Source organism: Maniola hyperantus, chromosome 16, assembly GCF_902806685.2.
Source record: "Maniola hyperantus chromosome 16, iAphHyp1.2, whole genome shotgun sequence".
Taxonomy (NCBI): domain Eukaryota; kingdom Metazoa; phylum Arthropoda; class Insecta; order Lepidoptera; family Nymphalidae; genus Maniola; species Maniola hyperantus.
In genome coordinates, this window is record NC_048551.1 from 5,189,154 (window position 1) to 5,209,836 (window position 20,683).

The following is a 20,683-nucleotide window of genomic DNA, read 5'->3' on the forward strand; positions in this document are numbered from 1 at the left end:
TGAAGTTGGCCGACGAACGCCTTTCTCTGTGTGCGTATGCTCTTGCGCAGGCCGCAGGGGTGTAGAAAAACCTGGTTCTGTGAATGTGTGTGAATCTTTGTGATAGTGGTGCGTAATGCGTATAGAGAATATTATGAAGATCGTCTTTAAAATTACGCATACATTTTTATATAATGTAAACAGATAGATAGCTTAGCTGAGAAATTAGGCTAGGCTTTCCATATAAATACTGATACATTTAGTCGTAATGGTAGCTACTTTTTTGCCTCAAATATTCGATTCAATTGACTGCTAAAATCTTCTCATCGCCTTCAATGGTCTACAGTTTGAATGGTCGAGCAGCATCACGACTACAGGCCAGCTATCATCATGGTTACTATGAATTAATACAACCTTATATTAGGTATCGATCTTTAGCGAAGACATAGTCTAAAATTGCCGTAGAACCAAATAAACTACATATTCTCGGATTCAGACCAAATGACTTCCGAATGCTTCCGAATTCAGTTTGAATTTTTTTGGTCCATTTTATTTTCTTGGATTCAAGTCGAACTAGCAGTTCATCTTTCCATCTTTAAAAATGTACCACTACTGCCATCTATAGCATTACGAAAAGACTTGTTAGAAACTCATCTCATACCACTAACCACTTCCACCACAACGGCAATCCATTCATACAGGTACCTACATTAGCGTTATGTTGTTATTGGTGTTGCTAGTAGATGGCGCAGGTAAGTAATAAATAAGCACATAAGTTACTCTTGCAAATTAATAAACAGATGTCATCTACTAATTTTAAAACTTACCTACTAGCATTTTCCTATCCATCAATCAATAATCTCAATTGGCGAATGCTCGCATTTCACCAATGATGACCGCAGTGGTTTGCACTGTGGTCTTATTAGTGGGAGGTCCCGGGTTCGATTCCTAGCAGGGGTTTGGAAATTTATAATTTCTAAATTTCTGGTCTGGTCTGGTGGGAGGCTTCGGCCGTGGTTAGTTAGGGTAGTTACCACCCTACCGGCAAAGCCGTGCCGCCAAGCGATTAAGCGTTCCGGTACGATGTCATGTAGAAACCAAAGGGGCATATGTTTAATACAAACTGCCATACTCCTTTCAGGTTAGCCCGCTTCCATCTTAGACTGCATCATCACTTACCACCAGGCGAGATTGCAGTCAACTTAGTCAGCAGGGCTAACTTGTATCTGAATAAAAAAAATGCTACACACTTAATCTAGATCGACGATATTTGGATCGAACCATAGTTTTAATAAACTGTTATGCCTCATGGGTCATGTGCGTCATGGGTCATGGGGCGGACTGAAATCCGAAAAACCAACTTCAAACCACATTAGTTGGTTTTTTTTACTTCTAGCACTCAAAAGAAGAGAACTCAGTGCTTACTTTAAACAGTTGGAGGGATAAGGAGATAATCATCTACTAAAACAGATGGAATCCTAACCTATGCCTATAAAAATTTGTGCTTGTCTGTCTGTTCGTTACCTATGCGCCAATCATGATATGCGTCGATTAACAAATATTGTATTGGATGAACGATGCAAACAGTTTGTACAGTTGTTGTTGCCACTTGCGTGAACTTTTCTGTTATATCTTCAATGGAAGTATATCTCATAAATACCTAGGTGATGCGTGAGTCGGTATTGCAACGCATGTCTGATACAATGCGTTGAATTCCGTCGCTAATGCTTAAAAATAAAATCTTTGGGTGAAATATTAATTAAAATCCAATTTCAATTTTAATTATTTTTATGCTTTATTCACACACAATACAACATGAGATTAAGTTAAAACGGGGTTTTAAAAGTATAATTTCACCAAGTTTGCTTACGATTTCATAACATCACCTAGTTTTGATGGATCCAGTTGCACCTTGAAACCCAGCTAAAAAAAGAGAACATGCATTAGAAACAATAACTTAGTAGGTACCTACTAATAATTAAAAATGATTAAAAACACCTTTGCCATATAGATATTTTTTTTCAAAAAAATTATAGCCACCCAGAATTATGTAAGGATTTTAACGATACCATCCAAATATGTTCAGGCAATTGGAAGTTATGGTGTAACAAAAAAGATAAATACATACATACATGAACCCTGAAAACATTACACTCCCTTTATATTTCTACAGATATTTCTGCCGTCCGAAATAGCGTTTTTGATTATGAAAATAAAGGCAAAAGTATGCATGCCTGCCTGTCTGTTACCTTTTCACGGCCCAACCGTTAAACCGATTTTGATGAAATATAAGATACTAATAGCATGTTTTGTAAAACTGAACACTGGCCATCAAGTTATAAGCAAAAGAGGGTTTTGTCACGCAAAACTTTGCTTGTAATCTCCAGAGACCGCGCGTTGTTAAGTTCATTATTCAAACGTATGGATTTGGTTGCAGCATTTGTTTAATTACGGCTAATTGAGGCGGTGATAGCTTTGTGGCCCAGACGTTTCGGCCTTCTGGGCCATCCCGGGCACGTGTCTCTAACTTTTCGGAGTAACGTGCGTGAAGGAAAGCATCGTGAGGAAACGTACATGCCTCAGAGTTCTCCATAATGTTCTCAAAGGTGAGTGAAGTCTACCAATCCGCACTGGGCCAGTGCAGCAGACTATGGCCTTAACTTTATTTCATTCTGAGAGGAGTCCCGTGGTCAGTAGTGGGCTGGCGATGGGTTGATCATGATGATGATGAACTGTTTAATTCAGTTAAACTACTAATTTACTCAATAGAATTGATATAATACCTTGGGAGCATGAGTAATGAGGCATTTGAACATCAGTGTAGCTCTTTCGCATCCCTTCTCTCCGTCGCTTACTGCTTCGTCGTTTACTACAAATAGGTTACAGAAAAAACTTTTTAAAAACAATCTTTTACTTAGTTAATGGTGGTTTCAAATTTTCCGTGCGGCACTTGGAGCAAATTTGAAGGTGCCCTAAGAACGAACTAAGTAGTCTAAAATTGCAAGGTTTGATTGATCACATACAAGGCCGTAGCCAGAAACTGATTTTAGGGGTGAGTTTAGGGTCTTAACCGAATCAAAGTTTAAAAAATAGCTAGTTGATAAAGTTTTACCTTTTTATATTTTGACAGAAAGATAGAATTGCGAAACATGAGCAAGGCCATACCTAACGTGGCAATTGAAATAAAAGCTTATAAAAGAAAATTCTTATGCCCCAAGATAAATTCCCATTGTTACAAGGTTACAAGGTTTTGCGTTCTAAAAATTGTGCATATTTTTGCAAAGATCTTAGTTGTAGGTACTTACTTGTATTGTAATAAATGCATACCTACCTAGAAATAATTTGTTTTGTAAAATTTATAAGTATTCATTAAACCTAACTCTTGAGATAAAACTAGAACAAAAAATTATTTCGCTCTGAACGCCAACTAAAATTTCCTGCGTAAAAAATGTAGCAATATTGCAACAAAAGGGAAATCCTACCGTCAGAGTAAAAGGTTAAAGGCTTACCTTTATAACAAATATCAACCAGTTTCTTTGCGTTTTCTAACCTCTTCTCATCTCCTTCTTTGACTTCTTCGGCAAACTTATAGCCTGCCTCGAGATCAAACATACCATCGTCTTTCAACTACAAAAATATAGAACATGATAAAACAATAATCAGGATTCAGGGGCGTGTGGCCTAGTTTTTTTTAATCTGGCATATTTTGTAAGGGGCTTTTACAGATGATCTATATGCCAGTCCCATCGTTACAAACTAAATTAAACTCAAACTACATAGTTAAACCCAAAACTATAACAATTTGAGAGAATAGAGCACATAATATACATATCAGTTGTTCACTCTAGTTAAGCAACGTTGTCTCAGCTCGGTAACTGGATGGGTGACAGGTAAGAGTAAACTTGGTCTTTTAGTTTCCTCCCTGCTTTGGAGAGCACGTTAAGCCATCTCTTCCGGATATTATCATTAACATCTGATAATTAAACCTAAATCGAAATCTCATTGTCTTTCCTATACGGTAGGTCTGGACTCTGGGAGCAGATCGTATGACTACCCCTAGATACCTACCATTGGACAGGGTCTCCCGTAATAAAGAGAATACAATAATATGGTAAGATATTCTACCTACTAGAAACTAGTCGGGCTAACGTCGACTAAATCCGTGAGTACAGCCGGTGACAGATATTGTACCTATATAAGATATTCTTCTCAGATATGGACTATCTATCTTGTATTACAAATAGTACAGGCGTTATGAATGATATTGCGTCGTATTCTGCATTGCTAAGCCGGGGCGGGTCAGCTGATAGAAGAAGAGAGATGAAAAGGAAGAAGATAGATATACTCACAGTTCCAAATTTTCTATAAGCACAGGCGAGAAGACATTTCACCTCTGGCTTTGTCGGCACTTCCAGTTTTTGTAGTTTCATTAAATCTGTCACGTCCACGGGCTTGTCTTTACCACAAGTCACGAAAAACTTTGCCATTTTCAGCATTACCTCCTCGTCCGTCAGTGCCTGTATTTATTTTATTTAAAAAAATCTGACTCAAAATTTATTCATTCATCAAAAATTAGTCTCTTTTTTAAATTCCGATACAAGTTAGCCCTTGGGTCTTGACTGCAATCTCAACTGCTGCGAGATGATTCGCTATTATTAAATGAAAGTCACCAAGCTCATCTAACATTTATTTTTAATCCATTGAAGGTTTGCTACGAATAATTTTTTACGAATTACTTTTATATCGCTCACTGAAACAGCAATGTAGAACCAACCGATCTCAAATGAGTTTGATGGCTTTCATAATTAGTGAATCACCCATGTTGTGGTGAGTGCAATGATGCAGCCTAAGAGCCAGTTAAAATTTAAGACAAAATTTATAAGTTGATTCATGCATTTTTGAATTGCGCTATTTATAGTGAACCTTTACTTTTAGGGATAAAAAGTATTCTATAACAGTTTAGATTCTATTTCAGACACACTTTAGGATTTACAATATTGGTATGAATGAACATACCTTTAACAGACTTATCGCAATGCTAAACAAAAATCAATAATTATTATGCTAATTGCAAAGAGGCTCACTTACCGAAGCATATCCAAATATTAAAAAAGTAAAATATACACCAAACATTTTCATTTTAATTTATGTACCCTCAGTTGTCCGTCAGGCAATACGTTTGTATATCTCCAAAATATATTTCCTAACGGATTTATATAGATCTAAATAATTATACTTGACGTGATAATATCAAAAAACGCATCAAATAAAACATCGTTAATTTTAGCATCAGTAATTTTATTTGAAAGCAATAATTTATGTATAAATCAAAATCGGTGGATAAACTATTCTAGATTATTAATAATTGAAATATTCATTATTTAGGCATCAGACTAATTCAACAATAACAATAGAATACGAAAACGTAATTTAAAAATAATACACAACATTAAAAATATTAAGTATACCTACACAATTACAGCCAGTAGGTACATTTAAATTTGAAGCCTATTTACGTTTTTTGGTTCTGTACTCATATTTCATCATATATTATGACATTTTTGTAGTCTCATTGACTTATATATTACTTCGTATGGACAGGGCTACTGAACAAACAAAATGCCACCAATTCAGTGGTGCTTGCATTGGTGCTAAAGTGACGTCTGGATTTCAAAGGGGTCGTTCATTAGTATCTAAGAGGTGGCGCTGATTTATTTGGTTCCAAAACCGTGAAAAATTTTGTTCGCTTGGTGTGTGTCTTCTCTAAAACTGTAATCCTTTTGTAAGGTAATTCTTATACCCCGAAGCCAAACTGAAAAATAAATGAATAGGGTAGGTACTTATATTTCTTAAATAAATATTTATATTTAAGTACTTCAATGTTCAAGGTGCTCTTATAATAATAATTATACGTGTAATGGTTCAGTGTAAAATAAATTTAGCACGTGGGGAATAATATAAGTTACTTCTGTTATTTATTTAGAAAGGCCCTAATTTGGGATAAGTACTTATAGGTGATCAACGACAACAGGTGAGCTACAAGAGGCAGATTTTCCAATACGGGAAATGCAAATGAATGACGTCTATAACATACATTGCTGCATCAGCCCCATCTCTGCTACTGTCAACCACATTTCGTCAGTGAGACCATGTTTTTATTTGATGACAAGTTAGGCCTTGACTGCAATCTCACTTGGTGGTAGCTGGTAAGTGATGATGCATGGTGGTGATGTCTAAGTGGCAGCGGGCTAACTTGGTAGAGGTAGGTATGGCAGTTTTATTAAACCCGTACCCTATATCGGTTTCTACACAGCATCGTACAGGAACGCTAAATTGCTTGGCTATGCAGGTAGGGTGGTTACTAGCCACGGCAGTAGCCTCCCCACTAGACCAAAACCGATGCAGTATACTATCTTCTAAATCCATTATCATTTTCTGTATTGAGGAATGGATCGGTTGTGGGTTTTCTCGCCATGTGGAAATTCTCATCATATGCTTAGTTTTGTATAGTACCTACCAAGTACCAACGGAATGCTAAGAATAGAAAAATAAATAAACCTGTGAAGCTTTCTCGACACCACATTCGAAGATGAGGGCAGCTCTGTCGCAACCTCTGTTACCATCCGACACCTTGACATCGTTCACTGAAACAGAATAAAGACTATACAAGACCAAAGTTTGTAAAACTTAACAAGATGAATCAAAACAGTAAAAAAATTATACCAAGGAAGATATATAAGAGTAAACCAAGGTATTATTTCAGGTTTTTGAGAAAAAAATGTTCATTAGTTTAGTGCAGGTTAAACATATTCTTCCTCTTCAGTAGGTACTTTTGTTTTCTAATAAAAAGTATAGCATGAAAAGTTAGATACGAATGTATACGATGTTTTGGATTGCGCACCTGCAGTCACCAGCTTCTTTTACCTGTGGTCAAAACAATATTTTTCCCGATTTTAATCGACTATGTTATTATTATCAATCACATCCGGATATTGTATGTAAACGGGTACACTATTGTGAGTTCGAAAGATCCTACCTTATTTAGCGATGTTTCATTATGTGGCATTACGTTTGTTAACTTACCACTCTTGCATGCTTCGGTAAAATCTTTCGCCCTGGCCAGCTTATCAGCATCATCAGCGAAATATATCTGTGCTTGATCGTTAATACCTTCGACTGCAAGTTTCCCTTGATCATCCATCTATGAGAGTTAAAACATTGTTCAATTGGAAAAATCGTCGAACGTATATGAGTTTATTGAGATCGGGAATACCTAAGTTTTAAAATTCATGTACTACGTGTGTAAAACTATTTACTTATTATGTACGAACAAATATATTGGATTTTGTTTTTATTAACCTCAACATAATAGCCAGGTTTCCAAATATATTTTTCAACAATATTTTTTTATCAGATTACAGAGAAAAGTGCCGGCTTACGAAACTGCAGACGGCAAGATCCATCTGACGGAGAGCAACGCTATAGCTTACTATGTGGCAACTGAACGTGCTTTCCATTCAAAGGAAAGGTAAAAGCAAAATTATGATCATCTAACTAAGTTCCACATTTACTAGATCAACTCCATACTCAAGGAACACAAAAATGAATTTACGTAAAACGAGTTACCAAAAAACAAGGAAAAGTATTAAAAGCCTAAAAGCAAAATGGACGAACTCATAAAAAATGTAATAAAAAAACCAAAGAGGAACCCAAAAACCATTTCCGGGAACTACATAAAATTGGCACTCCAATGACATTGTCACAGTCGGACCGTGTAATTGCAGCCATTTACTTCGACCTTGCTGAAGGTACATCTGATATGTCAATGGATAAGCTTAGAACAGTAGCTTCCTCTATTTATGAGCAATTTTACGTTACCATTACATGAGTATTCATTATCTAAACTACAACGAAAATGGAGCTAGGAATTTTAATGTAAATTAAAAAGGTTACATTCTACTTGTGTTTTGTTTTCTTTTGTTCCCACGGGTTAGATCACACAAAAAAAATTAATTGTTGTCATGAACTAATAATTAGTATTTTCAATTTTCGAAAAAAGATAACTATATCAAGTGGGGTATCATATGAAAGAGCTTCACCTGTGCATTCTAAAACAGATGTATGTAGTTAGTTAGTTATTATATAGTTGTAGTTTTTGAATTATCGTGCAAAATGTCGATAAAATACGACTGTAGTATGGAAACCTCGTTGCGCGAGCCTGACTCGGACTTAACCGGTTTTTTTTATTGTCTTTTAGTACAGTAATTTGCAATGATCTGAACTACTTACCATTCCAGAACCTTTGTAGGCGCAAGCAAACAAGCACCTCATGTTCTCAGTATCTGGCAATCGTTTATTTTTCAATTCCTCCGTGTCATCACCAGTCATCGGGAAGTCTTTCGTACAATCCATGAGCTTAGCTACGAAGTTTTGCGCCAAATCATCTGAGTTTTCTGCCTAATATTTATAATTCATTATTAGTAAGGGTATTTAATGAATTGAGACTTGTTTATTATATAGGGTTACTGGTCACTGGTAATTATGGTTTTACCAGCAACCTTGTATTTTGGTCGATGCATGAGTTCTTTTCTTTTAAGGTTTTCCTACTACAGTTCAGTTTTCTCTCCTTAGTTACTATTAAACTATAAGAGCAACCGCCGAGTTTCTTGCTGGTTTCTTACTTCTCGGTAGGAACGGCATTCCGAACCAGTGGTAAATTAAAACTACCCGACTATTCAAAAGCACTTGTAAAAAGTTTACTTGAATAAAACATATTATATTCTATTCTATTCTATTTTAAAGTACGTTCCCAGTATCAAATTACAACTTTTTATAAATCAGTATTATTACCTACTATTTTGGAGACACTTTATTAAATTTCAATTTAGGGTCAGTTGAAATTGAAAATGCACATTTGACAATTTTCCCCTCTGCCATAATAAATTTTTTACAAACTTAGACATGGGTATGGTATTCCGTATTCCTACGGCCCTATATATCTCATATTCCGTTATAATTTTGTGTCTACTGTGGATTTAGTGTAGACTGTTGCAAAAGCTCCAACCTAAATCCCATCATTGCTTTCCGGCATAATGTTTGTCATTAAAAAATACTGTTATGGTGACAATACCAAATAAATTATTATCTCTATCCAAAGAAAATCAAGATAATCTTTTGAAAATGAACAAACTTATATCTTATACACCAACTCAAAAGTAAGTCAATTTACTCACATGTACACGCAAATTTAAAAGAACGAAACTAAACAAAAATATTTTTCCGATAAACATTTTGAAAAATATAAATATGGTCAAACTCAACCCTCTGAATGAAGTCTATAGTGAAAATGTGTAAATTGAGCTCAATAATAATTTATATATGAAAACTGATTGCTGTGAACACACATGCTATAATTTATAATGTATAATAGAGATAGTTAACAAAGGATTTTCATAGAATTTTAAACCTTATGTACACGTTCATAAATGCTAGAGAAATCAAGCAGGTAGGTACCTACTTAGTATTCTATAAAATATTTGTATGAATAAAAATAACACTTTTGTTGCAACAGTTTTCGTCATCAAAATGTTAACAAAATATAAAATTGGCACCCTAATTTAATGTTGCGCTAAATAGAAATTTGGTAACTATGTACTTCCATTGAAATAACTGAATGGTTCCAAATAATAATATTTCATAATATTCAATCATACCAATTAATAGCCAAAAATACGTTTTTTTCACGCTGTTCTTCGTCATCATCAACCCATCGCAGGCTTATTAGTGAGAACGGGTCTCCTCTCAGAATGAGAAGGGTTCGACCAATTATCTACCACGCAGGCTAAGTGCGGGTCGGTAGACTTCACACTTTTGCGAACATTATGGAGAACTCTCTTAGGCATCCATGTTTCCGAATGATAGCTCTAACGGTGAAGAGTGACACAAATTATATTCAAACAGATTTATTCATTTTCAACACGTGAAATTATAAAAGAATTTAATCTAATACTTCTATACAAATAGTGATCACAAAGATAATAATTAGATAAGTTCGCAAGCAATAATTTTACTAAATCATAGTAAAATTATTGCTTGTCATCACTCGTTACCAAAATTCAATTGTGCCTACCTAACTACTTATTACGATACAGAATGGTTATTACATACCATCATACTTTGTCATATACGAGTATATAAATTGGCAGCTAATTCAAAATTAACAGAAATTGAATTGAGGAGCTCATTCATAATGTCTTGTTTCGTTATTTTGGCTGGTGCATTCTGTATAAACTTGTTTCTCATCGAAATATTCGTGAGTTTTGCCATATAATTCTCTATCATTTTCTAAAACCAATAGTGCGGTAACATACTACTTAAGGTGATTTGTATATTAAGTATAAGGGAAGACGTAATTTTGAGCGTTTTTCAATACTGAAAATGGAACTGGCGACTTGAAGGCATCAATAGAAGTCAGTGCTATGTGAACATCTTATCATAATCATCATTATCAACCGATAGACGTCTACTGCTGTATATAGTCCTTTGTAGGGACTTCACACGCCACGGTCTTGCGCCGCCTGAAATGAGAGGGTCCCTCCGACTCGTTTGATGTCGTCTGTTCACCTAGTCTCTTCCAATGCTACGCTTTCCAATGAGAGGTCGCCATTCTAGCACCTTAGGACCCCAAACGTCTTTTTTGCGTGAACATCTACTTATGCATTTTCACAGCGTGCCTAACGTTGCTAAGGCCTTTTACGCCTAATGGCCGCATGTTGTACCAAGTGTGATTTAATCACCTTTTAGCTCCTAAGAAAAGTGGACGCTTCTTTACTCGATAATCCAAGGATAACAAATAATAATATTATTTCAAATAATATGACAGCTCGTGAAGTTCCAGCGAAAAGAACAAGTAAGTGGGTAGTTCGCTACTGCCCTTGGCAGCTCAGACTTCATCTCTCGCAGCACCGCAGTCCCTTCGTGACCACGACCCGTGCAATTGGGTTAAAATATCGACAAATAAAATAAAATTTAATCGTGGTAATTACCCGTTATATACATTAAATAATATGTCTTTTAAAAATTTCAGGCTATGACTCCCGAACAAAAAACAATGATTCACAAACATTTTGAAGAATTGGGCATGGAATGTATGGAGGACTATGAAATTTCGGAAAGCGATATAAGTGATCTAAGAGCTAAACGTCTGCCTACTGGAGATAAAGCACCTTGCTTTTTGGCCTGCGTCATGAAGAAAGTTGGAGTTGTAAGTAGAGAGATAGCAACATATATTTTTGATTCATTTAGTTTTAAGATCATTTTAGCAATATTCTGTGACTTAGAATTTTGGCGATTGCCAAAGTACATAAGTAATCTATACTGTAAACATAAATAAGCAATAATATTTTTTTCCAGTTAGATGATGCTGGTATGCTTCAAAAGGAAACCGCTCTTGAACTTGCAAAGAAAATATTTAACGATGGTGAAGAACTAAACATTATTCACGATTACCTTCATTCTTGTTCACCCGGTAACTACTTACCAAGATTTTTTTACATTCGCAAGTGTCTGTTACTTAATTAAATACATTCATAGAATACATAATACAAATAATATGTTACATAGATTCGTTGCTTTCGTTGTAATTTTTTAGGCACTTTTCGTTAAATAAACGTTTCAAATATTATATTCATTATGATTCTCATTCTAGTTTGTTCGTACATATTATTCATCAGATTCTGAATTTCTTTTTCAGTAAACTCTGAAGCTGTGGGCGATGGTGAAAAGGGTTGTGAACGAGCTATGAAAGCTTACAAGTGCATGATAGAAAATGCATCGCAGGTAAAACTTGATATAAAAACCGGCCAAGTGCGAGTCAGACTCGCACGCCGAGGGCGCCATTGGTACTACAGTCGTATTTTTTCGACATTTTGCACGATAAATCAAAAACTATTATGCATTAAAATAAATAAAAATCTGTTTTAGAGTATCCACTTGGTATTGTAATCTTACTTTAAACGTTGAAAATATCAATTATTTGTTCATGAACACATTTTTTTTGTGATGTAACCAAAAAACAAACAAATTGAAACAAATTCATGGTTTTCAGATTTTTCTCCTTATGTCTGCTATAAGACCTACCTACCTGCCAAATTTCATGATTCTAGGTCAACGGGGAGTACCCTGTAGGTTTCTTGACAGACACGACAGACAGACAGACAGACAACGAAGTGATCCTATTAGGATTTCTTTTTTCCTTTTGAGGTACGGAATCCTAAAAAGCGTCTAGTTCAACAAGTTTCAGTATTTATTGCCAAAATAGTTTTGCGAGTGGCAAATTGTAAAGTTTAACTAATGACTATAATTATTTTTCAGTTTGGAATTGATCTCTAAGCATATTAACAAATGGCAAGTTTTCAAAAGCAAAAAGAATTCCTACCCAATAACTTCTGTGACTCCAGCTACGGACTATTTTATTGCCATAAATGACAACTTTGGCTAATGAATTGTGGAATGCTATTATTTTTTATTAGTCTATGTAAAATAAAAACATGTTTGAATGTAAAATTTGCTTTATTTTAATAATAAGGATATCAAGGAACAATAGAAACCAAGGTAGGTATTTTCAGGACAGGTACTTCATGTGACATGTAGCGTATTAGCGGCGGGATTTGATGAACTGAAATAAAAAAATTGGGTTCATTAGCTATACTGTAAAAACAAATAGTAGGTAGTGAAACTTAAGACGATGTAGATGATGAAAACAAAGTTATAACAATACGAACTACTTAGTGTAGTTCTAACAAAAAGCAACTAGTATAACTAAGATACTGTCGATAATATCGGAAGCACCGATACCGATACCGATATTACTAACGATCGTTGTTAAAAATGCTTTACAAATACTTGCAAATATGTCACAATTTTTCCTGCAAAATTTACTTTAGTGTAGAGTTTACCTATAAGCTTTAGTAGGTTTGCGCCAGGTAGTCTGTCAGTCTGTCTGTCAGGTTCTGGCTTTAATCTAAATTATGCATTTAAAACTTCTATTCTATTTAAAAAATACGTCATATTATGTACCTCTGATTTAAATGGGATGGAGCACTCATAAATAAGTTTCGCCCTTTCACAGCCCTTCTCTCCATCACTGACGTCTTCATCATTTACTGAAAAAGATTTTTATAATGAAGGCTAGTAGGTATGTTAAATGGTTAAGGCCGGCAACGCATTGGTGGTTCCTCTAGTACTGCAAATGTTCATCATCATCATCATCATTCGTCCACTGCTGGACATTAGTCTCTTGTAGGGACTTCCACACGCCACGGTCTTGCGCCGCCGCCTGAATCCAGCGGCTCCCTGCAACTCGTCTGATGTCGTCCGTCCACCTAGTGGGGGATCTTCCAACACTGCGTCTTCCTGTGCAAGGTCGCCATTTTAGTACCTTGGGACCCCAACGTCTATTGGTTTTACGAACTATGTGCCCTGCCCATCCTCACTTCAGCTTCGCAACCCGTTGAGCTATGTCGGTTACTCTACTACTTCTACTCATTTCTGATTTGATCACGTAGAGAAACTCCAAGCATAGCTCTCTCAAGCAAATGTTCATGGACGGCGGTAATGACTTAAGGTGACCCGCCTGCTCATATGCTCGCCATTTTTATTTTTAAAAAGTCAGTACATGGACTTATAAGTACAACAATTTATTTTCGACGACAAGTTAACGCTTGACTATGATTTCACCTGATGGTAGTGATGATTCAGTCTAAGATGGAAACGTGCTAACGTAGAAAGAACGATGCCCTAACCGCGGTTTGTGTAGAATGATCAGCCAATGTAGAAATTATAGATTCCTACATTGATCTTGTCAGAAACAATACCTGGGGTCTACTATATAATAAGGCCACAGCGCACTAAAATACTATTTTAGACTAGTACGGTTGAAGTCTCATATAATAGCCAGTGTGGACTAATGTTAAAAGTAGGTCAATGTCAAAAGTTAAAACTTTAAATTCCTACATTCACCTTGCCAGGAACAAAACCCGGAACCTACCACATAATAATATTATTTTAGACATTAGTATGATGGAAAAGACAAGAAGAAGAAATAAATGTACTACATATACCTAAATCAAAATAGTAAAAGTATACCTGATTTGCATTTTTCGATGATTTCGACCATTTTCTTTTGGTCTTCTTCGCTAGATATATACTTTTGTACAAGCTCTGCAGCTTTATCACCATCAAACAAACCTTCCTCGTCAATCTGAAAAACACAATTGATATCTAAATTTCATTCTTTCTTCTACAATTAATAAGTACGAAAAACATTATTTTTATCTCACTCGCTCGGAAACAATCCTTTTGCCCTTTGAAATCTGAGTGGAAAGTGGTAATTTTGCTCGCTAGCGTGCAAAGTACGAGTTGAAATTCGAACGTGACAAACTGTGGTCTATGGTTGCGTACCTACTTACTTTTTCTCTTTTTCTTTCTATTAAAAATACCACGTGCACGAATCTAAGGTGATAATGTAACGTTCAGAAACGCGGTTCGTCCTTACTGTCTTTAGGTACTATTTATTATTATTTACTAAGTATTAAGTGACAAGTAGGAACATTTATTTTTATTAAATTAAATTAAACGCATATTAAACGTAACACCTACCTACTCCGTTTCAGCTTTATTGAGTAACAATGTAATGAAGTTCGTTGGATTATGAAAATGTTTTTTTTTATTTTAAGAATTTTAAATTTGAATTCTAAACGCACCCGAAAAAAGCTTTATTCGTATATAGAATCTTTTTGAATTAGACTTTTGGTTGTCAGCCCTATTAATATAGACTTTTTATTGAAACCTCCACGGTACTGGCGCCTCTTTTATCAAGCGTCTAGCGTTTTCCTCGCTGTAGTGAGATGAAAAGTTGTATGTTTCGCACGGCTGCAAATTTATTTGCGCTCGAGCCTTTGAATTTCTCGCTACGCTCAGGATTCAATACAAACTCTCGCGACAAAATAACAATTTTGCAGCCTTGCATAACAAATAACTATTAATGATAAATTCCTTAGACAAAGTTGCGTGAAAGCAATCGGCTGAGCTTTAAGTTGCCTTCCAGTATATTGTTCATAGTATTATAACTTTAATAATTTGAAAAAACCTACTGCTGAGTTTCTTGTCGGTTCCTTGCCAGTAGAATACAGATTTCAGAACCGGCTCGGAGGTAGAGTGGTGAATTTGCATTCTGAACTTACCAATTTAGTCTTTTGGAACACACAAGCCATTAGACAAGGGTCAATACTGCCCAGACGACCTGTTTCCTTCGCTTCCTTGATTACGTCTTCAGTCACACCATACTCCTTGGTGCATTCTGCTATAAAAGGTATTATAGCGGCATGAATTTTGGTCCTATCTTCATCTGTCAATACCTGAAAATTTTTATCAAATTGATTCCCTTTATTATCAGCTATACAGGGCGTTATTTTAGAAGCAGTCAGTGATAAACTATTAGGTACACATAGAAGAATTTGAACTACACATAATCTTTGCATTTTGTACTCCGTGGACTAGATGAAACACCAAATGTATACTTAGTACGCGACAGGTCGAAATGACAATCGAGGAGCGGGAGAGTTCGGGTGACGTGCGGGGGTGTGGGGCGACCCCTTGCCTCATACTCCGATTGCCATCTGGACCTGTCGTGGACTTTAGGTAGGTAGGCACATAATCAGAGTTTCTTAAGTTTTCGCCTCCCTTGGGCACTTTCAAACAAAATCCTGTATAAATAAATAGTTAAGAACCTACTCCTCAAATTAATGAAATGCACTTACACCATGAACACTTCTCAAACTCACAGCCACCAGTCCAAAAACCATAAGCACAAAGTTCATAGATGACGTCATTTTTATACTTAATATAATCTTTTTTAAATGTATAACACAACCCACGCCTTCACAGCTTCCTTGCCTTGTGTTTACTTATCCTTCCCTCACATCTTTTATATACTAAAACGCATGGCGAAGCTATCTTATTTCAAAGATGATTATCTTAAAAATCCGTGCGATTAGTCCTTACATAAAAAGCGGGTAATTTAGTTTTTTGTGTCTTGTTTTACCTTAAACCGTCAACATCTTCACGGGGCATTAGGTGATTAGAAGAGGATTTTGTTAATTAATTGTTTTAGGTGGGAAATGGGGCGTTAGGACCCAAACCTTTAGCAAAAGTTAGTTTTGTAGCAAAACTGAGCGTTTATTTATAGCATTTGCTCAAATCATAGATTAAATCTGAAAGCTTACTTTGTTAATTTGTCATGAAAAGCGTCGAAAATCGAAATAAATACGAAAGATGATTTATTTAAGTAATACTGACTAATGGTTGTTAATTCATTTAAAAAAAAATCTCTCCTAATCCGCAGAGCTGCTGTTTCCTTGTTTAAAATTTTACTCAATTTAACGAATATCATTAAATATTGCAATGCAAATGCAATCGTTCGTTATCATGTTTGTTAAACTACCAAAGTAGGTATATCCCATTACACATAAGTATAGGTACTATATACTTATATCCCTAAAAATTTATTCACTAACAAGTAAGTCAGTGACCTGGAGTTCCATCGGCCTGGACCACATTGAATTGGTTTTAATTTTACCTGTATTCTGTTGATAAGTTACCTACGTCTTAACTTTCTTAATTTTTCTTAATTTAAAAATAAGAAGTTTTAATCTATCTATATTAGGTACATAAAAGGACAAGCTGACTGACTGACTGATCTATCAACGCACATCTCAAACTACTGGACGGATCGGGCTGAAAGTCATGCAGATAGATGACGCTAATCATCCGCTAATAGGTGTAAAATAGGGGTTTGAAACTTGTGTAGTCCACACGGATGAAGTAGCGGGAATAAGCTAGTTTTTGATAAAATTAATAACGTTGCTAAGTAGCTTATCGACAGCTTACCTGTAGATAGATTGGCCGGTTTTTTTGTTTGTATCTAACTAAATTTAGAGAATTTGTAATTTTAGAAATTTTATTATTTTTAAATGTCCTCAGGCAAAGACGTGCCGCCAAGCGATTTAACATTCCGGTACGATGCCGTGTAGAAACCAAAGGGGTATGGGTTTAGTAAAAACCGCCATGTCCACACCCCTTCCAGATTAGCACGCTTCCATCTTAGACTGCATCATAACTTACTATAAGATGGCAATTGGGTCAAGCGCTAACATGTATCTGAAGTTTAAAAAAAAACCTAAATTACAAGTCGTACCTACAGTACGCGGCAGAAAAATTGTATATCGACCTTTAGAAAGAGATAGCAGTTTCGAAGAGCGTTGTCTCTGTCGTTGAGACGGACAAAACGTCACATAGGTATGAGTGACAGAGACAACGCTCCACAAAGTAGAAATCTCATTTTAAAGGTCGATGTACAGTACGCGGCCGAAAGTAATGTACATCGGCCTTTCGAATGACATTTCGGCATTGTAGAGCGTTGTCTCTGTCACTCATACCTATAAGACGTTTTGTCGGTCTCAATGACAGGGACATAGCGCTCTACAAATCTGCTATCTCCTTCTAAAGGTCGATGTGCATCACTTTCGGCCGCGTACTGTATTCAGGAATTCCGTAGGAGAACTAGAGTAACCGACATAGCTCAACGGGTTGCGAAGCTGAAGTGGCAATGGGCAGGGCACATAGTTCGTACAACCGATAGACGTTGGGGTCCCAAGGTGCTGGAATGGCGACCTCGCACTGGAAGACGCAGCGTTGGAAGACCCCCATTAGGTGGACGGACGACATCAGACGAGTCGCAGGGAGCCGCTGGATCCAGGAGGCGCAAGACCGTGGCGTGTGGAAGTCCCTACAAGAGACCTATGTCCAGCAGTGGACGTCTGTTGGTTGATGATGATGATGACTGATCCGGATCTGTCCAGGCCTTTATCCCTTTACATTGACCCCTGTGATAAGCGAAATTAAAAACGTGGTGATTTCTTTTACATTTTTATTTGCATGATTCCTGAATTCCCGATGTAGGTATTTACCTGATTAAAATTATCAAAAAATTATAAATATTTATTACTAGCTGTTGTCCGCGACTTCGTCCGCGTCCTGTTCGAACTTCCTTACCTAACTCAGCTATCTACCTACTTTGATGGTTCTATGCCAGAAGCTGTCATACAAGTGCTAACTACAACTGTACAAAAGGAGATTGGGCAGACATAGGCCGGGGTTGTGTCCCCACTAAAGTATACTTCATAATTTAAGTTTTTGTAATTACATCCATACTAATATAATATTATTATAAATGCGAAAGAATGTCTGTCTGCTAGCTTTTCACGGCCCATCAGTTTAACCGATTTTTATGAAATTTGGTACAGAGTTAGCTTACATCCCGGGGGAACAGCATAGGGTACTTTTTGGACCGGAAACTCAAAGAGTCCCCACGGGATTTTTAAAAATCCAAATCCACGGCATCATCTAGTCTAAATATATAAAAGGAAAAGGTGACTGACTGACTGATCTATCAACGCACACTTTAAACTACTAGACGGATCGGGCTGAAATTTGGCATGCAGATGCTATTATGACGTAGGCGTCCGCTAAGAAAGGACTTTTCAACATTCAACCCATAAGGGGTCACCCCCTTATATATAGGGGTTTGAAATTTGTGTAGTCCATGCGGACGAAGTCGCGAGCATAAGCTAGTTTAGAATAAAAAACAAAGTCCTGCCTATTCCTGTTATTTTTTGTTATCTTAAAAAGTATTTCATTCAATTGTTTTTACGTGAGACTACCGTAGTTCGGGCACATGACACGTACCTAGTTATCGTCTTGGAGCATTCAATAATCTAAATGGCGCTACTAGCGCAAACACAACAGACACGTATTTAAAGTAGGTAGTACCTACCTTTTCAAATATTGGTATTTTTTCAAAAGAATATTAGGCAAGTTAATAGCTGACTAATATTCCCCTCTCCCCTCCAATTAAGCGTAAAGCTTGTGCTACCAGTAGGTACGACAATAGTGCAATGGGTGTGATTTCAACCGGCGACCTTTAGGTTTGCAGTCCGTTCCTCTAACTGTTGAGCTGTCTAGGCTTATAAATCAAATTGTAGCGAAACACACAAATATCTGTGAGGGGCCCAAACTCCGTTTGGTTGGTCATTCTCCTTTTAACTCAAACGGATAAACTCGGTTGAACGATACATGAACATAATACAAACAGACAAACGTTAATTTTTAGGGTTTCGTTTAAAAGCTGCCATACCCGTTCCAGGTTAGCCCGCTTCCATCTTAAACTGCATCATCACTTACCACCAGATGATTGCAGTCCAGATGATGTTGGTCCATCGTTCATCAACGTAGCATAGGTGGCACGCGAGCAGAAGCATGCACAGGATTTGAAGCCTTGGTACTGGGTAGGTATTAAGGTAGGAAGAAGGAAGTATTGACTAGGACATAAATTACAGTATTAGTCTTAATAATACTTAAATGCGGAAAACGCTATATTCGCGTGGAAGTACCAACCCATACATTTTTATATACGTATGTAGGTACCTACACAGTTTCAACTTCAAACTAAATATGCCTACATTTTTTTATTTTTCAACCTAGAGATTCAAATGGTAAACAATTATAAACTACAGGAAACATGAGTATGCTATTTTATTGCGAGGTTCTATGCATGTTAACTACAATGTGCCTACAATAAGAGGCAATGATGTGACAATGGGCGAGCCACATAGATCGAAGAACCGATAGACGTTGGGGTTCCAAGGTGCTGGAATATAGAATGGAACTGGAATTAGACCACGTTTCAAGTGGCGCAAGATCGTGGCGTTTGGAAATATGTAAATACGTACAAGAGACTTATGTGCAGCAGTGGACGTCCATCGGTTGCTGACGACTACGACAATACACAAAGAAAGAGAGATCTAGGTACAAGTGCTTAACTTGTACCTAGATCTCCCGAAACCCGTGATGCTCGCCACTTCGTACGCGTGGACTTTGAAATTACAAACCCATATTTCACCGCCTTAGGGGTTGAATTTTCAAAAATGCTTTTTTAGCAGATGCCTAGCCCGATCCGTCCAGTAGTTTCAGCTGTGCGTTGATAGATCTATCTGTTAGTCACCTTTTCCTTTTATATATTTAGACTCGCTGATGCCCGCGACTTCGTACGCGTGGATTTAGGTTTTTAAAAACCCCGTGGGAACTTTTTGATTTTCGGGGATAAAAAGTAGCCTATGTCCCTTTCCAGGTCTTAAACTATACCCATGCAAAAAATCACGTCAATCCGTTGCTCCGTTGCGACGTGATTGAAGGACAAACCAACAAACAAACACACTTTCACATTTATAATAGGGGTAGTGATAATAAAATTGAATAGAATAGAAATATTTTTTATTCAATTCAGCTTTTAAAAGTACCTACTTTTAAATTGCCAATGTCATCTACCACTGGTTCGGAAAGCCTTTCCTAGCGAGAAGAACCAGCAAGAAACTCGGCGGTAGCTGTTTTCAAAGATTTGATATACAATTTATACCGCGTATTAAAGGCGACAGCGCTCACCACTGCGTCTGAGAAGTCGCTAAAATTAATTCTGCTGTCCCGTCATCTACATGAAAGTACCTACCTATCTTTCTATTACCTATTTAATACTTAGGGTAAGCTGCGCGACTATTAAATTTCATCGCGCATTTTTTTCCGCAAAATTCTG

At 36.6% G+C, this 20,683-nt stretch overlaps 3 protein-coding genes across 7 annotated transcripts; 1 reads left to right on the forward strand and 2 right to left on the reverse strand.

Moving 5' to 3' along the window:
* Positions 1-16: 16 nt before the first annotated feature.
* LOC138403441 (general odorant-binding protein 19d-like) lies at positions 17-12,525 on the forward strand. Of its 5 annotated transcripts, none has more exons than XM_069503966.1 (6): positions 25-108; positions 7,394-7,507; positions 11,066-11,242; positions 11,392-11,506; positions 11,732-11,817; positions 12,352-12,523. In XM_069503966.1, the coding sequence occupies exons 3-6, from the start codon at positions 11,069-11,071 to the stop codon at positions 12,367-12,369; spliced, it is 393 nt and encodes a 130-aa protein (XP_069360067.1). In that variant the 5' UTR covers positions 25-108; positions 7,394-7,507; positions 11,066-11,068; the 3' UTR covers positions 12,370-12,523. The 5 variants fall into 5 exon arrangements, with proteins under 5 accessions (XP_069360066.1, XP_069360067.1, XP_069360068.1 ...); XM_069503967.1 differs by lacking the exon at positions 25-108 and adding an exon at positions 6,663-6,730; XM_069503965.1 differs by lacking the exon at positions 7,394-7,507 and having other exon boundaries at positions 17-108; positions 12,352-12,519.
* On the reverse strand, positions 1,812-4,561 carry LOC117989766 (uncharacterized). The gene is made up of 4 exons (XM_034977177.2): positions 4,329-4,561; positions 3,489-3,606; positions 2,763-2,848; positions 1,812-1,902 (listed from the first exon to the last, which is right to left on the reverse strand). The coding sequence occupies exons 1-4, from the start codon at positions 4,473-4,475 to the stop codon at positions 1,846-1,848; spliced, it is 408 nt and encodes a 135-aa protein (XP_034833068.2). The 5' UTR covers positions 4,476-4,561; the 3' UTR covers positions 1,812-1,845.
* On the reverse strand, positions 5,733-15,955 carry LOC117989767 (uncharacterized). The gene is made up of 8 exons (XM_069503971.1): positions 15,798-15,955; positions 15,222-15,395; positions 14,125-14,239; positions 13,057-13,142; positions 8,269-8,436; positions 7,063-7,180; positions 6,538-6,623; positions 5,733-5,791 (listed from the first exon to the last, which is right to left on the reverse strand). Exons 1-8 carry the CDS (start codon positions 15,867-15,869, stop codon positions 5,774-5,776), a joined length of 837 nt encoding a protein of 278 aa, XP_069360072.1. The 5' UTR covers positions 15,870-15,955; the 3' UTR covers positions 5,733-5,773.
* Positions 15,956-20,683: the final 4,728 nt, after the last annotated feature.

Coding starts and splice junctions, on each gene's coding strand:
- LOC117989767 (XM_069503971.1), bottom strand. CDS start 15,869: ATGACGTCATCTATGAACTTTGTGCTTATGGTTTTTGGACTGGTGGCT. Junction 13,143..14,124: donor CATCGAAAAATGCAAATCAG/GTATACTTTTAC, acceptor AATCTTTTTCAG/TAAATGATGAAGACGTCAGT. Junction 8,437..13,056: donor CCATCCCATTTAAATCAGAG/GTACATAATATG, acceptor TATAAATATTAG/GCAGAAAACTCAGATGATTT.
- LOC138403441 (XM_069503964.1), top strand. CDS start 10,229: ATGTCTTGTTTCGTTATTTTGGCTGGTGCATTCTGTATAAACTTGTTT. Junction 10,292..11,065: donor TGTTTCTCATCGAAATATTC/GTGAGTTTTGCC, acceptor TAAAAATTTCAG/GCTATGACTCCCGAACAAAA. Junction 11,243..11,391: donor TCATGAAGAAAGTTGGAGTT/GTAAGTAGAGAG, acceptor ATTTTTTTCCAG/TTAGATGATGCTGGTATGCT.
- LOC117989766 (XM_034977177.2), bottom strand. CDS start 4,475: ATGCTGAAAATGGCAAAGTTTTTCGTGACTTGTGGTAAAGACAAGCCC. Junction 3,607..4,328: donor CTTATAGAAAATTTGGAACT/GTGAGTATATCT, acceptor ATATTTTTGTAG/TTGAAAGACGATGGTATGTT. Junction 1,903..2,762: donor TCATTACTCATGCTCCCAAG/GTATTATATCAA, acceptor CTCTTTTTTTAG/CTGGGTTTCAAGGTGCAACT.